The sequence below is a fragment of the Cucurbita maxima genome, unplaced genomic scaffold, assembly GCF_002738345.1.
Source record: "Cucurbita maxima cultivar Rimu unplaced genomic scaffold, Cmax_1.0 Cma_Scf00007, whole genome shotgun sequence".
Lineage (NCBI taxonomy): Eukaryota > Viridiplantae > Streptophyta > Magnoliopsida > Cucurbitales > Cucurbitaceae > Cucurbita > Cucurbita maxima.
The window spans coordinates 4909180-4926442 of NW_019272023.1; the positions used below are offsets into that span (position 1 = coordinate 4909180).

The following is a 17263-nucleotide window of genomic DNA, read 5'->3' on the forward strand; positions in this document are numbered from 1 at the left end:
ATTATGACGAGCACGAGTATAGTTTTCATGTACAATTTTAATTTTTAAATATAGAATATTTTTATATAGATAAATTTGGCCTATCACAAAAATGAAAGGAAAAAAAGAGAGGCCAAATTGGTAATTTAATTTTGAAAAGCACCCTTAGAATGAATATTTGAATTAGGTTATTTAAATTTAAATTTCTTATTTATTAATTTAAACATTTTTATTATTATTATTTTATTTTTCGTGAAATATCAATCTACATCCATATTGATTTTATATGGTTAAATATAAAAAAGAAATAACCTATCAGTAAAATAAAAAAATAAAAATTATAAATTCAAAAGCAGGATGGAAATATTAAAAGTCAAAGCTCTCTCTCTCCTAAAGATTTCATAAATTAATAGATTTGACCAAAATGGACAAATTTAATCCAAAAAAATAAAATAAAATAAAAAAATCTCCATACTCTCTTATCTCTTTAACACTATAAATAGACATTATTCAACTTTGAAACCCAACACACAATCTTCCCTCTCATTTTCATCTCTTCAAAACCAAAGATAACAATGGTGGTAGCATCACCCAATTCCTCCCTAACCACAAACTCCAAGCCCTCCGCCGCCGCAAGGATCCCCACCATCGATCTCTCCGACCGCACCAGCAACCGGCAAGCCCTCTTGAAGCTGCTCGTCGAGGCCAGCGAAAAGTATGGCTTCTTTAAGCTCATCAACCATGGCATCCCTCAGGATTGCATTTCAAGAGCTGAAGAAGAAGCCATGGCCTTCTTTGCCAAGCCCACCGCCGAAAAGCTCCCCGCCAGCCCTGAAATTTCTCCCATCGATGTTGGCAATACCACTCGCTTTGGCTATGGCATCAATAATATCGGCCGCCATGGCGACATCGGAGAGATTGAATATCTTCTCCTCCCATCTCAACCTTCCTTGATTTCTCAACTTGCCTTCTCTATCTCCCAAAATCCATCAAAATTCAGGTTTTCTTTTGATTTTATAAGTTAATCGAGAAGATCGTAAAGAATACTAGAAATTTAATAGTTTTTGTGTTCAAATAAAAATTCAATTTTTTTTTTTTTTTTTCTTAATGCAGTTGTGCTTTGAATGATTACATACAAGCTACCAAAAATGTGGCCTGTGAGCTCCTTGATCTAATGGCTGAGGGGTTAGGGATATCAGACAACTCCATTTTCAGCCGTATGATCTTAGATGCTCAAAGTGACTCACTTCTTAGAATCAATCACTACTTCATCCATCCCACGCCCTCCAATAAGCTTGGGTTTGGCGAGCATTCTGACCCTCAGATCTTCGCCATCTTAAGATCCAACGACATTGCTGGCCTCCAAATCTTATTGGATGATGGGTTGTGGGTCACTGTCCCTCCTGACCCCACTGCCTACTACGTCATGATTGGTGATTTATTTCAGGTATATATAATTTCTTCTTTATATCATCAATTTCATTCAAATAATTATTGTAATTAGATTGAATGATATTGGAAATATGAAGGTTTTTACCAATGGAAGGTTTGGGAGTTTGAAGCATAGGGCAACTGCGAACATAGGGCCAAGGTCGAGAATGTCCATGACTTTTTTTGCATCCCCGTCTTTAGATACATGGATTTCTCCTCTACCAGAGATGATTACCTCGGATCAACCGTGTGTTTATAGGTCTTTCACTTGGAGAGAATACAAGACTTACATTTATTCACTCACGCTAGCTGGCTCGAGACTCGACTCGTTCAAGATTAGACCTTAAAACGAAAGTATACCATAAGAGCAAAAATTTAGTCATACATAAGACTGTAATGCAAGAAGAAGAAGAGAGACTTGTTTGGGGTTTGGCAATGTTTTGGGTGTCTAATGTCCTACCTACTACGGTTAAATATATAGTTTCTTGTAGCATATAAATATGAGAAGCAAAAAAACAAAAGTTTTATGTTATCATTGTGTTTCTTTTTCTTTTTAATTTTATTACTAGATATTATAGTATTTGGGAGTGATTTTGAACGGGTTAAAACTATTTTATCTGTTTAGTAGGTAAATTGTATTAAAAATGTAAAATCGAACTTAAATTAAATTAATAAAAATACGTCAAAAGTTTCTACTTTCATCTCATAAATATCTATAAAAATTTAAGATTTTCAAAAAATAAAAATAAAACTTTTAAAAAATTTATTAATACTCATTAATTTTTACTTTAAATTTCAAAAATATATTTATGGTCATTATTGTGTTTTAAAAAAATATATAAAAATTTCAAATTAGTATTAACCGCCTCTACTTTTAATATGGACAAAAATAATTAAAGATATTTTTTTAATTTTTTTTAAAATTCAACTATATTTTTAAATTTAAGAATATTCTTTGACTTTTCTAATTTTTTTTTTTTTGAAAGATACTCTTGAAAATATTTTTATTAATTTAGCCTTTAAAAAACATGTTTTGAACTAATTTTAAATCCAAAAAAAATAATCTAAAATATTTTGAAACTATATATATAATATATAGCAAATAGAAGAGGGTGCTATTAGAGCGTTTTATGCATTAAGTTCGATTTAAATTCTTATATAACTTGGCATGAATTCTCCGAATTATATAAATATCTCTTAGATATAAAATGATTAGAGCTTTTTATATACGATTTAAATTCTTATATAACTAGAAATGAATTCTTCGGGTTATATAAATATCTATTTAATAAAACGATTAGAGCATTTTATACTTTAGTTTTCTTTTTGTTTTTGGTTTATTTCTAATCAAACAGCTGTTGTTGTAAGAAACGAATGTTTTCCTCAGTCCACAAGCTCTCAAATGATGACTCAACCCCGTCTTCTTCCCACCAACCCGCCTCAAACCCGTCTCCCCAACCTGACGTGTCCGCATTGACACTATTGTCATCCCACGTGGATTCTGAAATTGTAGGAGTTGACGTGGAGGTCTCGGTGCACGCCGGCAAAGATTGACCAGAGGTGGCTGCAATACGCTCGACCAAGCGGGGGATCCAAACCAATCTCATCGTGTCACGAAAACGCTTACTATTAACATCACACTTGAGCTGTTTGGCTTGCTTTTGAACTCGGGTTCTCCAGTAATTTTTTATCTCGTTGTCGGTTCTTTCCGGTAGAAACCGAGCTATTTTCGACCACCTAAATTAACAAACCCAAGAAAAAAATCTCATCAGTACGTTTGATCTCATAATATATATATATATATATGAATTAAAAGGAGAAAAAACTGACCGATTGCCCCAACGGGAGTGAAGTTGAAGAATGACAAGCTGTTCTTGAAGAGTAATATTTCCACGGCGGACATTGGGGCGGAGATAATTCAGCCACCTCAGGCGACAGCTTTTCCCGGTTCTCTTCAACCCTGTAAATTAAATTAAAACAAAACAAAACCCAAAATTAATTATACTTCTGTCACGTTAGAAATCATGACTCTCCAGTGTGATATTGTCCACTTTAAACATAAACTTTCATGACTTTGCTTAATAGAGATAGTATTCCTTGCTTATATGAAATCCTCACCGGTAGAATGAGCGACGGAGTTCCAGTGGCCCTCGCCGTGAAGAGTAACGTAATGGGAAAGCAAGGAGTCTTCGTCCGCCGTCCACGACCCTTTCTTCACATGATTTGCCATTGATGGATAGGAACAAAGCTTTGCTACTTTAGCCCAGAGTTAAATCTATATATATAATGAAACAGAGGAGGAAAAGGAAAGGTTTAATTTGAAAAATGTGTTTTAAAGATGGTTTTTATAATCAAAATTCAAGTGGGTTTTGTGTAATTAAATGAATAAAGAAAAAAGGGTTGAAAAAAAGTCAAAGTTTTGGGCATTAGAAAAGGGAAAGGAGCGAAGAGGGAGCTTAATGGAGTTGACTTTGACTTCTTCTTTTTTTAATACTTTTTTTAGGTTTATTATTTTTTATGAATTTTGTTCGTTGATTCAAAATGTTTTATTTTTCTATAAATTTTGACGCAAGAGCTTATAGTATAGTGGAAGTCCACGTCATGAAATAGAAGAATTAGTCAAAGAGTCGTCGTTGACTGTTTGTTAAGCTATTTGGTCCAAGATAGAAGCTTCTTTAGGCAGTCAAAACTGTGAGTGTCAATTATTTTAATTAAAATCAAACGAAAAAGAAAAGCCACGTGTAAATGTAATAGTTGGGCCTGATATCACTAAGAAGCCCATTCTATGGCCCATAATATAACAAACAACACTATCTAAACCCGTATGCAAGGCCCATTTATCTTTCCCTGAGTGGAAGGCACGACTCCTAACTAGATTTAGGCCATGACTCTGATACCATTTTATAAAGATAACGAAACCTCCACTTATTTCACTCAAATTATTTCGTACTTATAGATCTCTTTTTTTACGAGAGTCTTTGTACTTCTAATAACAATTTTATAGATTCAACGAAACACGAGAGCTTATCAGATCCAATATTAAAAAATATCTAACCAAATTGAAAATGGCATAAAAATATCTCTTTGAAATTTTATTTTTCAAAAATATGTAACCAATGGATATTTACATAAAAATCTCTATAAGAAACAAACTCAAATATCCACGTGGACATTATTATAACTTTTCGAAAATAAAACAAAGGTTTTGAGATGTAAACATCAATCATTCCCAAGCTTCTAAAATTATTGAAGGTGGGCCCACTTATAAACTCTAGACACTCGTCTTCCTTATTTTTGGCCACCCATTAGTGTCCAAGCTTGTCCACGTACTAAGGGTGTTGTGTGAAATATCTCAATGCACTTGATATGCATACATGCATGAGATCTCTCTACTTTCCATTTATAGCATAACATTAGCATCATTATCTTTTTTTTTTTTTTTTCATTCATGATAGAGTACATATATACATCATGTATACATGTCAACCATTACATAGCTTTACATGTCAATACATAACACAGGACGTCCATAGTATTTCATTTTCATATACAACATAGCGTAATGGACATCATATGCATACACATTATAGCATCATATGACATTACATAGGACACAATCACATAACATAAATAAAATGGTGCATGGAGGGTAAATCATTCAATTATCTAACTCCAACGTTAAGGTTAGTTGTTTAGTTGGCTTAAGTCGAATTTACTAATTATTTTTTTGTATAAGCAAATTTGCTCCCCAAATTCCAATTTAACCTCAAATTCATGATCGTGATGTTATCAATTAAATCAAAATGAGTGCAAAAATCAGTCATCTTGTAGTATAATTATTGAGGATAAAAGGAATATCGAGTTCTTCTTTAGCTTGTTAAGGGTTGGTTGGTTGAGATATCTTAAGGAAGGATCTGCTTAAATTAATTTGTTGTTTGGAAAGAGATTGTTGAGATATCTTAAAGAAGAATGGGCTTAAATTTATCTTTTTTCTCTTAAATATCTTTTCTTTGGGCACAAATTAGTTTAGGGAAGGACATTTAAATTTATTGTTCTCTCAAAAGTCTTTTCTTTTGGCAGAAATTAGTTTGCTCTTTGAAAAGTGTTGGTTGAAATATATGAAGGAATGATTTAAACTTATTTGTTTTATCTGACTGATCTTTTCTTTTGACAGGATTTACGTCAGTGTTTGAAGAGGGTTAGTCAAAAGGATCATAAGAGGAGGAATAAGAAGAGGGCTAGTCGAAAGGATCGTAAGAGGAGGAATAAGAAGAGGGCTGGTCAAAAGGATCGTAAGAGGAGGACTGTTTGAAGAGGGTTGAAAAGGATCGTAAGAGGAGGAATAACTCTTTGAAGAGGGTTGGTCGAAAGGGTCGTCAGAAGAGGAATAACTCTTTGAAGAGGGCCGTCGTACGAGGAGGAATAACTCTTTGAAGAGGGTTGGTCGAAAGGATCGGAAGAGGATGAATAACTGTTTGAAGAGGGTTAGTCTAATGGATCGTAAGAGGATGAATAACTGTTTGAAGAGAGTTGGTCGAAAGGATCATAAGAGGAGGAATAACTATTTGAAGAGGGTTGGTCAAAAGGATTGTAAGAGGAGGAATAGGAGGAATAAGGGTTGGTCGAAAGGATTGTAAGAGGAGGAATAAGCCATAAGGGTTGGTCGAGGATTGGTTTACCCGTTTGAAGACGATTGGTCGGTTGAAAGGATTGCAAGAGGAGGAATAGCTGTTTGGAGAGGATTGGTCTGCCCTTTTGGAGAGGATTGGTTTGATTGATTGGAGAGGAAGAATAGGATTGGTCTGGTCTGCCCCGATTTGGTCTGATCTACCTGATTGAATAGCCTTTGAAAAGAATTAGTTGAAAGGATTAAAAAGAGTTAGTTGAGATATTTTAAAGAAATCAGACGTACACAAATGATAATTTATTTTATTTTGTTTTTAACTACCATCCAACCATTACTTCAGTTTCTAATATTCTTCTAAAATTTTAACAAATTTAGAGCTAAATTTAATTTTTGATTCCTACACAAAATTTAAAAATTCAACATAATTAAAACCATGAAAAAATAATAATAAAATAGAATAGTTTCTAGAAAGTTTAGATACATGAGATATTTCGTGTGAAGCGTTAGTGTTAGATGTAGGCACGTGTGAGAAAGATCAAGAAATGTCCAAAACTGTAATTTCATCAAAAAGGACAGCTGCAACAGAAGTGATGGGATATACCCATAAAGCAGCCACGTGTCTATTTCTGAAAACTTACCATTTCATGACGTGGGAAACCTGAGCCACAAACACTAGCCACGTGGCTGCCTTGGACAGACTCGTGGATTTTGGCTCTCTAATAGCTATTATTTCATTATTAGATTTTAAATAATATGCTTATAAGCTAATTCAAATTAAAAAATGATTAAATATTATTAATATTGAATAGTATTTCATCCTATTTGGGTGGTTTCGCAGAGTACATTTTCTGACAACCGTTTGGATTTTGAACTGATCCGACTTGAGTATGATATGTATCTTCTGACTCTTTCTAAAATATTTTTTATACTTTCAAAGATTCTTAATGTCAGTACGACTACTTCCTAACTAATTAAATTATTTGGAGCTAAGTGTGACATCATTGAGCTAAATATGACGGTGCGTGCTCTATAGCCCTTCTATGTACCTTATTTTGTGACTGTTTGACATGTATATGTTATGTCATGTTATAAGTTATGTTACGTTACGTTTGTGTCACGTTATGTATTTTATTGTGACTTTCATATTGTATAAGGCATGATGTTATGCCATTTTCATTATATTTGAAATGTTAATTAATCCTTTATTTACTAGTTTTAATTAAAAAAAATAGTTTTAATTTGGTATTATTATATAATTTAGGAATCACTTGAGTTTAAAAGATCTAGTTTGACGATTGTTTTTTTCTTTAATTTCTTACTTTAAAAATTACAAATCCATCAATTAATAACCTTTTATTCTCTGTCTTGCAAAATTCCCAATTTGGTCACAAAATGTCCTCAATATTCCCTACAATTCACGTTCAAAAGGTTCGAATTTACCTGGGCAAAATTGGAAATATGAAAATATTTTGTCATATTTATTCTCTCTACCTTTATTCAATAAAGCAATAATTTAGGTACTTAAATTATTTTAAAATTTGATAGATTAAGTAATTAAATGAAATTTATAATTTACACCTAATAAAATTAAAAACTTTAAATCTATTTTACTCCAAAGTCCAGATTCTGTGTTCTGCTTTCTAGTGTCTTCCCCGTCACAGCCCCCACTGGCGTCATCCAGAACCTTCACTAACTCCTCCCCTCCACCGTTGGATCATATCCCAATCCACGTGTAACCCATCCAACCATCTCCCTCCTCACTTCCCCCTTCATCCAACGCTTATTTAAACGCCTCTCAACCACCGGTCTCCACCACCGCCAAACCTCTCAACACGACGGTTCTTTTTTTTCTCTCTCCTCACGCATTTCTTTTTGTGATCTCTTAAGAATGGCACCGGAACTAGTCCACACCAACGGAGCTCCGGTGAAGCTTCCCGGAGGTGGAAGGCACCGGCTACCACGGCGGGCGTACGTGACGTTCTTGGCCGGTGATGGCGATTATGTCAAAGGCGTCGTCGGACTGGCCAAGGGCCTCCGAAAGGTGAACTCCATGTACCCACTTGTCGTCGCCGTCTTACCGGACGTCCCCCAGGACCACCGGAGGGTTCTGGAGTCGCAAGGATGCATAGTTAAGGAGATCGAACCGGTTTACCCACCTGAAAACCAGACCCGGTTCGCTATGGCTTATTATGTCATCAATTATTCTAAGCTCCGTATCTGGGAGGTTCATTTCCATTCTTTTTCCTTATAATTCTTAAATTTAGGATCTGATTAATTCTAATTTATTTTAAAATTTTATAATTTTAAAAATTTCAAAAATTAATTGAAATTTTTAATTGAACAGTTCGTGGAGTACGATAAAATGGTGTATTTGGATGGAGACATTCAAGTTTACGAGAACATAGACGAGTTATTCGAGTTGCCGGACGGCCATTTGTACGCCGTGATGGACTGCTTCTGTGAAAAGACATGGAGCCACACTCCCCAGTACCGGATCGGCTACTGCCAGCAGTGCCCCAACAAGGTCCAATGGCCCCACGATCTGGGTCACCCTCCGCCGCCGCTCTACTTCAACGCCGGCATGTTTGTTTTCGAGCCCGGCCTTGCCACGTATCATGATCTTTTAAATACACTCAAAGCCACCCCTCCCACCCCCTTTGCCGAGCAGGTAATTGCCTACTAAGTCAAGAATCACGGCTCTGTTATGGTACGACGACCTTTATTCTTTACTTATAAATTCAAAATCATTCTGACATTTTTTTTTTTTTTTGGTTTGCAGGACTTCTTGAATATGTATTTCCAGGATGTTTATAAGCCGATTCCTTTGGATTTCAATTTGGTATTGGCGATGCTTTGGCGTCACCCGGAGAACGTCCAGCTCCGTCGTGTCAAAGTTGTTCATTATTGTGCAGCGGTGAGTGTTGTTGTTTCAGTTGAATTCTGAATTGTTTGAATATGTGCTGAAAATCGAGGGTGTGGGTCGGTAGGGATCGAAGCCATGGAGGTATACGGGGAAGGAGGAGAACATGCAGAGGGATGACATAAAAATGCTGGTTGACAAATGGTGGGATATCTACAACGACTCCTCTTTGGACTACAAGCCACCACCGTCGTCATCGGCGGCGGACGGAGATGGCGTGAACATGCAACCTTTTATCTGTGCTCTGTCCGAAGCCGGACCTGTTCAGTTTGTGTCGGCGCCGTCCGCTGCTTGACGGGGGCGGAGGGAGGTGAATCTGAGTTGGAGAGAAACAAGTATATATTAATAATGATAATACAATGATGATGTAATAATTAGTTGTTTTATTTTATTTGTTTATTGGGTTTGTTTTTTGTTTTTTGTTTTTTGGGAGATGGGTAAGGGGAAAGATTTGATGATGGAGTAAAGATCATGTTTGAGAGATTTGTGTAAAACTTTTAGGTTTTTGTTTTCCCTTTTGTGTTTCTTACTCACTTTAAAGGGACTCTTAACGGTGCATATAGAAATAAAAATAGAACGAGATGACGAAAACACGATTTCGAGAAGATGAAAATAGACCTAGACCCTCTTGAGATCCCGTGCACATCTTTAGCCCCTACACTCAGCTCCCCGACTGCAATGGCTAGCGTATTTGGTATCAATTAAGGTCGGTAATCAAGTAATTGATTTACAATCGATATGGTTGGAAGAGTTGTCTTATGTATGATGATGGACACTGGGTATAGTTTATGTCCAAATATTCTAAGTAACCTTAGAAACGTAGGTTATGAACATGATATTATGTGATTGGATTATGTTAGGTAATGATATGTATGATTATGTTACGACCGTCACTATTCCTTTCGAGTGTCCGATAACAGCACCAAAGATGCTAGCCCGACCAATAAGATGCCTAGGGGATGTGCGAACTATTTGGTGCGTCCATCTTCGCACATGCAGACCATGTTGAGAGTAGTAAATTCACATCCAATGATCTGGATAGGGTAGTTGCATCAAAGACCTTTGAAACCTACGGTAGTGTATCTTATATTAGTTTAGGGCATTGTTTTAATCTTCATCTTTCGTTTTATATTATTTTGCTTTGAATACCTTTTGTTGTTTTATCTTAAGAACATACGTACAAGTCAATGACATTGTATTATGAGATGGTTTTAAATGAATGTTTTCGCATAAATAGGTTACGTTATATGTATGATAGCAATTCTGCATGCTCTAAACTTCCAAACAAATCGGAAAAAAAACAAACAAACATATTCCTTAACTATTGTTGGTGGGTTCATTTTGTTGTAGTTGGGAATAAAAGAAAAAGAAAAGGGTTGGAATTGTAATGAAAGTATGATGCTTGAACTTTTAGAGACAGTATTTTGAAAAAGTGATGTGGCTAAGCAGTTGAAAGGGAATCAAATGAGAAGCATGCACAAGTCACTTCTACATCAATTTTAATATCATTATCCTCTTCCTTTTTTTACTTTTACCAAGTTTTAGGCTCATTTGTACACGTTTAACCTATCCATTAAGAGCCTTCTAGTGCGCTCACAAATATTGTTCGCTTTGCTTACGCTTTCAACCTTACGGTTTTAAAACACGTTTGTTAGGGAGAGGTTTCTACACTTTTATAACAATGAATGTTTCATTTCCCTTTCCAACCCATCTGTTCTTACAATCCACCACCCTTGGGAGCCCAGTGTTCTTGTTGGCACACCATTTGTAACGATCCAAACCTATCGCTAACGGATATTGTCCGCTTTGACTTGTTACGTATCGTCGTTAGCCTCGCATGCTTCCTAAAAACGTAAATTTCAACTCAGAAACTAAGTAGATGGAGGTCTGGACCAGATCTCAAGCCCAAGCCCATGCCCAAGACAGACTAACACTAGGCCTGAACAACCCTGTACAAGGCCTTTTTTTTTTTTTTTTTTGTCGATAAAATAAATATTTTAACTGAAGTCTGAAATAACATTATTATATCCAAAAGAACGATTACACAGTTTGTGCCAAAATTAACTTTGGTGTGAAGGCAAAATTCAAATAAGAATTCCAAGAAGGTTGAATCAAATCCGACAAAAAAGTCAACTCCTGCCAGCAGATAATCTTAATTTAATAGCAACTTGGGTTAAACCCTAAACTCTTCCCTTTTCTTTTTTAATTTTGAAAAGAAAAAAAATAATAGTAATAATAGTGTGGGTAAGAACAAAAAAGATGACCAAATCAAGATCAAGAACAACAACATTAATGTTTGATCCAAAGCATAATCCATTTTGGGTTTGTGTAATTTCTCTTGCCATATTCATTCCATCAACAAGCTGCACCCCTACACCGCCAACTTTGATCAACTTCGGCGACTCGAACTCTGATACCGGTGGTGTTCTTGCTGGGACCGGACTCCCCATTGGCCTCCCCCACGGCATTACCTTCTTCCATCATGGTACCGGGCGCTTCGGTGACGGTCGCCTCATAATTGACTTCTTCTGTGAGTTCCATGCTATTTAGTAGGGTTTGTTTCAGATTAGGCAGTCAAATGTTTGATGTTTGATGTTTGATGTTTTGGGGTTTTGGGGTTCAGGTGAAGACTTGAAACTGAGGTATTTGAGTCCATATTTGGAGTCCTTAGCTCCAAATTTTACAAGTGGAGTGAACTTTGCAGTGAGTGGAGCAACTACACTTCCACAGTTCGTTCCTTTTGCTCTTGATGTTCAAATTCGCCAATTCATTCACTTCAAAAACCGTTCTCTTCACCTTCAATCATTAGGTATATGTTTTTCCTTTCTATTGTAATTTCTCCCTCTTTTTTTTTTTTTTTTTTTTTTTTTTTTTTTTTTTTTTTTTTTTTTTTTTTNGAGAATAACGGAACATTCTTTATGAGGGTGTGAAAATCTCTCCGTAGCATACGCGTTTTAAAAACATTGAGGAGAAGTCCGAAAGGGAAAGCCAAATAGGACAATATTTGCTAGCAGTAGGCTTGAATTGTTACAAATGGTATTAAAGCCCGACATTGGGCAGTGTGCCAACAAGGACCCTGAGCCCTAAATGGGGTGGATTATGAGATTCCACATTGATTAGAGAGGAGAACGAGTGCCAGCGAAGACGCTGGGCCCCGAAGAAGGGTGGATTGTGGATCCCACATCAGTTCAAGAGGAGAACGAAATATTCTTTATACGAGTGTGGAAACCTCTCCCTAGTCAACGTGTTTTAAAAACCTTAAGGAGAACCATAGAATGGAAAGCCTAAAGAGAACAATATCAGCTAGTAGTAGGCTTGGGTTGTTACCAATGGTATCAGAACTAAACATCGAGCGGTGTGTCAGCAAGAATGCTGAGCCTCGAAGGGGGTGGATTGAGAGATCCCACATCGATTTTTTTATAAGGGTGTGAGAAACCTTTCCCTAACAAACATGTTTTTAAAAATCTTGAGAGGAAATTCAAAAGATAAAGCGGGAAGAGAACAATATCTATTAGCAGTGGGATGTGGGCTTAACAGTTACAATAACAATTTCGAATCCCTACTTCTACGACCTATAAATTTCTTTGTTTGGTTATCAAGATTGTAATGTAGATGGGTTTGTGGCAGGTAAAACTAAGAACATAATGGATGAAGAAGGGTTTAAGAATGGAGTATACATGATTGACATTGGTCAGAATGATCTCTTAGTTGCCCTTTATGCATCAAATTTAACCTACAAACCAGTGGCCCAAAAGATCCCATCTTTTCTTGCAGAAATCAAGCTAGCCATTCAGGTGAACCTTCTTCCACTTTTCCCTTCCAAATTCACCACTCTTAAAACCATTAATAATACACCAAGTTGCAGTGTCTTTGAACTATACACCACTTTATGGCAAGGAATCTTTTGGATCATGTTACGTATTTTAATATTTGAAAACACAACTTACAACATTGTGTACAGAATCTATATGCAAATGGTGGAAGAAAATTTTGGATACACAACACAGGGCCATTAGGTTGCTCTCCAAAAGAGCTGGCATTGCATCCCCACACCCACAAGGATGTTGACCAAATTGGGTGCCTTAGGGTTCACAATCAAGTCGCCAAATCCTTCAATAAAGACCTAAAAAATGTGTGCAAACAGCTACGATCTCAATTTAAGGATGCCATCGTTGTCTACGTCGACGTATACACCATCAAATATAATCTCTTCGTCCATCCCGACGTATATGGTATGAAATCTCGAACCAAACTATAAATAAGTTTAAAGACTAATTAAGAGAGAATGTTTTGGTTTTTGTGAAAGGGTTTGAGAAGGCATTAATGGCATGCTGTGGGTACGGAGGGGCGCCAAATAATTACAACGTGAAGGCAACATGTGGGCAACCGGGGTACTCCATCTGCGCCAACCCTTTAAGATCTATCGTTTGTGTGAATGTTTGATTAATCCACCACACCTAAATGGTGTGAAAGTTATCTTATTTATAATCAAATAAATTACAAGGATATGGAAATAGTAATAAATGGAAATAACAATAAATGAAAAGATACCTATGATAATAAGGCAAATGTCTAATATTTGCCTTATAATAAAATATCAAATATAATATATATGGTAAACTATAATTTATTACTAAATATCCTTAACACCCCACCGCAAGCTAAGCGTCGGATTTAAACGAACGTGAAGCTTGAATCTGAAAAATTCAAAGAGGTTGAGAAACACTTTTCATGAAGATGCTAACAACCCGGTTCTTGGCCATCAAAAATTGCAGAGGGATCGCCGCTCAGCGGCGATGCTGCCTTGGCTTCAGCGAGAATATGTCTAACCCATGAAGAGGGATTGTCGCTTAGCGACGATGCTGCCTTGGCTCTGGTGAGAATATTTCTAACCCCAAGAAGTAGAAGGGGAAACCTAGAGCAAGGGACAAATACAATGTTGAAGCCGGAAGAGTCGCCACATTGGGCGAAGGAGCCAATTTTGGCGAGAAGGGCAGTCGGAAGAGTCGCCTCATCGGGCAAAGAAGCCAATTTTGGCAGGAAGGGCGGCGGCAACTTGGTTGGCGAATAGGCCAGTGCGGCACCCAGATTCCGAAGGTAAATCTCTGCAAAAGGTTGATAGGTTTAGGTTAGAGTTTATGTGAAGGATGAAGGTTGATTGAGAAGAAAATGAGAGAGACTATATTGGCCAAGGGGAAAACCGATTTGGTTGGAAAAGGTGAGGTTATATGTACAGAGTATGACGAAAGGTGATTTGGAGGTCAATAGGGTGGAGCCGAAGAGTAATCAATCGGCTCCGACTACGGCAGCCATGAAGACTACCCCTGCGGCGTCAAAACCAGCAGGGGTGGTGGAGAAGAAGATTAGAGGATTCAAAAGCCATTGAAAAGAAAGGATGGGGGTTGTTAAACCGAGAGGGCTCTGATACCATGTGAATGTTTGATTAATCCACCACACCTAAATGGTGTGAAAGTTATCTTATTTATAATCAAATAAATTACAAGGATATGGAAATAGTAATAAATGGAAATAACAATAAATGGAAAGATACCTATGATAATAAGGCAAATATTAGATATTTGCCTTATAATAAAATATCAAATATAATATATATGGTAAACTATAATTTATTACTAAATATCCTTAACACCCCACCGCAAGCTAAGCGTCGGATTTAAACGAACGTGAAGCTTGAATCTGAAAAATTCAAAGAGGTTGAGAAACACTTTTCATGAAGATGCTAACAACCCGGTTCTTGGCCATCAAAAATTGCAGAGGGATCGCCGCTCAGCGGCGATGCTGCCTTGGCTTCGGCGAGAATATGTCTAACCCATGAAGAGGGATTGTCGCTTAGCGACGATGCTGCCTTGGCTCTGGTGAGAATATTTCTAACCCCAAGAAGTAGAAGGGGAAACCTAGAGCAAGGGACAAATACAATGTTGAAGCCGGAAGAGTCGCCACATTGGGCGAAGGAGCCAATTTTGGCGAGAAGGGCAGTCGGAAGAGTCGCCTCATCGGGCAAAGAAGCCAATTTTGGCAGGAAGGGCGGCGGCAACTTGGTTGGCGAATAGGCCAGTGCGGCACCCAGATTCCGAAGGTAAATCTCTGCAAAAGGTTGATAGGTTTAGGTTAGAGTTTATGTGAAGGATGAAGGTTGATTGAGAAGAAAATGAGAGAGACTATATTGGCCAAGGGGAAAACCGATTTGGTTGGAAAAGGTGAGGTTATATGTACAGAGTATGACGAAAGGTGATTTGGAGGTCAATAGGGTGGAGCCGAAGAGTAATCAATCGGCTCCGACTACGGCAGCCATGAAGACTACCCCTGCGGCGTCAAAACCAGCAGGGGTGGTGGAGAAGAAGATTAGAGGATTCAAAAGCCATTGAAAAGAAAGGATGGGGGTTGTTAAACCGAGAGGGCTCTGATACCATGTGAATGTTTGATTAATCCACCACACCTAAATGGTGTGAAAGTTATCTTATTTATAATCAAATAAATTACAAGGATATGGAAATAGTAATAAATGGAAATAACAATAAATGAAAAGATACCTATGATAATAAGGCAAATGTCTAATATTTGCCTTATAATAAAATATCAAATATAATATATATGGTAAACTATAATTTATTACTAAATATCCTTAACAGTTTGGGATGGAGTTCATTACAGTGAAGCTGCCAATCGTGTTGTGGCTTCTGCTATCTTATCGGCCCATTTCTCTACTCCTCAACTTACACTTCGCCAACTTTTCCTCCTTTAGTCTTTTTCATCTTAATAATAACGTGCTCGTTCAACCTCGTCGTGTTTATTATCGATAAAAAATTTATGTTCTCTAAATTTTAATTATGATTAGTCTGTGCTGGTTAGTGATTGTTTCTAATCAACACTATTAATGACATATTGATATGACATATCTACGTTGTTTCTCATATTACAAACTCTTTCCAAAATTTGTGTAATGTGTATACTACACATTAATATTTTTTTGTTTTAATTTATTTTTTTTACTAAAATTAATGTGACTCTAGAGGAAAGGAAGATGTATATGAATGAAACAACATCATGTCTAAATTTGAGAAATCTTGAAGATGGGATAGTTAAGAAATGTTTAAAAGAATTGAAAGTCTATGAGGATAGTGTTCACTCTTAGAAGCGAGGAATAGATGGCATGACCATGTCGCAGGACATGTAGGGGAATGTCGGGGCTATAAGGTGCTGAATCTGAATTCTAAATCTTGATTAAAATCTTAGGCATGAGTCATTACAAATGGTATCGAAATGGTACCTCTCCCGGTAAGATGCAGTTTAGGGACAAAACCAACGCAGAAGCTGGTGGGCATATGACACTCAAGTAAAGGAATGGGTACATGAATGAGTCGAGATCACATCCGAATGAGAAAGATCCTAAGGATATGATATGGTATGATATTGTCCACTTTGAGCATTATCTCTCATGGTTTTGGTTTTGCTTTTGGTTTCTCCAAAAGGGCATGTCCCAATGGAGATGTATTCTTTACCTATAAAGCCATGATCATTCTCTTAATTAGCCAATATGAGACTCTCTCCGAATAATCCTAACGTATGATAGTTAAGAAAAACTTAAAAAAATTGAAAGTCATTACTTTTACAGGCGCACTTTCCTTTTCGGTGGCTCAATCATAAGAACTTCATGGTTAAGCAAGCTTTACTAGAAAAACTTGTGTTGGTTTGTAGAGACAGTCTTCACTCTTAAAAGCAAGGAATAGATAACGTTATCATGTCGCTGGGGATGCACGAGAATGTGGGGCCATCGAGTGGACATGTTTTTTTTAATCAAATAATGATCATTTCTTACAATCTACACAAAATAATGTCATATTTTGACATAAAGCTTTTATTGATTAGATATGATACAAACCTCCACATTTTGGAAGGAGAAACATGAAACCACAAATTTATAATCATTTCACTTTGAACAATAAAATTATAATTTTGCATTTTGCATTTTACATTTTACATTTTACATTTTACATTTTACAATTAAATAAAAATGAATGGCTGAGATTTATTTAAAACCATATGGCTATAATCTTTTCTTTAACCAATTTACAATATTAAAGAAGCAAAGGGGATTGTGGTAGACAATATCATTTCAAATGCATACTCATCAAATAAATGTTTAATATCAAAAAGCTTTCAACTAGTGATCCACATTTCAACCTTCCCTAGTTACATCCACCTTCCACTGTCATCATCGTTCTTATAATCACGACGAATGGAAAGAAAATCAAGTTTAACCACAAAACCGTTTGAACCATAAAAAA

General features: G+C 36.5%; 4 protein-coding genes across 4 annotated transcripts; 3 read left to right on the forward strand and 1 right to left on the reverse strand.

Moving 5' to 3' along the window:
- The first annotated feature begins 509 nt into the window (after positions 1-509).
- Positions 510-1914, forward strand: LOC111481875 (gibberellin 2-beta-dioxygenase 2-like). Its single transcript, XM_023127462.1, has 4 exons — positions 510-979; positions 1093-1426; positions 1509-1781; positions 1828-1914. The coding sequence occupies exons 1-3, from the start codon at positions 555-557 to the stop codon at positions 1755-1757; spliced, it is 1008 nt and encodes a 335-aa protein (XP_022983230.1). The 5' UTR covers positions 510-554; the 3' UTR covers positions 1758-1781; positions 1828-1914.
- An 839-nt stretch (positions 1915-2753) lies between these two features.
- On the reverse strand, positions 2754-3652 carry LOC111482031 (transcription factor MYB108-like). Its single transcript, XM_023127655.1, has 3 exons — positions 3529-3652; positions 3241-3370; positions 2754-3147 (listed from the first exon to the last, which is right to left on the reverse strand). The coding sequence occupies exons 1-3, from the start codon at positions 3638-3640 to the stop codon at positions 2754-2756; spliced, it is 636 nt and encodes a 211-aa protein (XP_022983423.1). The 5' UTR covers positions 3641-3652.
- Positions 3653-7838: 4186 nt separating this feature from the next.
- Positions 7839-9470, forward strand: LOC111482187 (galactinol synthase 1-like). Its single transcript, XM_023127865.1, has 4 exons — positions 7839-8261; positions 8382-8705; positions 8817-8951; positions 9025-9470. Exons 1-4 carry the CDS (start codon positions 7926-7928, stop codon positions 9250-9252), a joined length of 1023 nt encoding a protein of 340 aa, XP_022983633.1. The 5' UTR covers positions 7839-7925; the 3' UTR covers positions 9253-9470.
- On the forward strand, positions 9391-15753 carry LOC111482013 (GDSL esterase/lipase At3g62280-like). The gene is made up of 7 exons (XM_023127637.1): positions 9391-9394; positions 11188-11487; positions 11581-11766; positions 12585-12751; positions 12919-13189; positions 13264-13383; positions 15608-15753. The coding sequence occupies exons 1-7, from the start codon at positions 9391-9393 to the stop codon at positions 15718-15720; spliced, it is 1161 nt and encodes a 386-aa protein (XP_022983405.1). The 3' UTR covers positions 15721-15753.
- Positions 15754-17263: the final 1510 nt, after the last annotated feature.

Coding starts and splice junctions, on each gene's coding strand:
- LOC111481875 (XM_023127462.1), top strand. CDS start 555: ATGGTGGTAGCATCACCCAATTCCTCCCTAACCACAAACTCCAAGCCC. Junction 980..1,092: donor CAAAATCCATCAAAATTCAG/GTTTTCTTTTGA, acceptor TTCTTAATGCAG/TTGTGCTTTGAATGATTACA. Junction 1,427..1,508: donor TGATTGGTGATTTATTTCAG/GTATATATAATT, acceptor GGAAATATGAAG/GTTTTTACCAATGGAAGGTT.
- LOC111482031 (XM_023127655.1), bottom strand. CDS start 3,640: ATGGCAAATCATGTGAAGAAAGGGTCGTGGACGGCGGACGAAGACTCC. Junction 3,371..3,528: donor CTCCGTCGCTCATTCTACCG/GTGAGGATTTCA, acceptor TTTAATTTACAG/GGTTGAAGAGAACCGGGAAA. Junction 3,148..3,240: donor CACTCCCGTTGGGGCAATCG/GTCAGTTTTTTC, acceptor TTGTTAATTTAG/GTGGTCGAAAATAGCTCGGT.
- LOC111482187 (XM_023127865.1), top strand. CDS start 7,926: ATGGCACCGGAACTAGTCCACACCAACGGAGCTCCGGTGAAGCTTCCC. Junction 8,262..8,381: donor CTAAGCTCCGTATCTGGGAG/GTTCATTTCCAT, acceptor TTAATTGAACAG/TTCGTGGAGTACGATAAAAT. Junction 8,952..9,024: donor TTGTTCATTATTGTGCAGCG/GTGAGTGTTGTT, acceptor GTGGGTCGGTAG/GGATCGAAGCCATGGAGGTA.
- LOC111482013 (XM_023127637.1), top strand. Junction 11,488..11,580: donor CCTCATAATTGACTTCTTCT/GTGAGTTCCATG, acceptor TTTGGGGTTCAG/GTGAAGACTTGAAACTGAGG. Junction 13,384..15,607: donor CAACCCTTTAAGATCTATCG/TTTGTGTGAATG, acceptor TATCCTTAACAG/TTTGGGATGGAGTTCATTAC.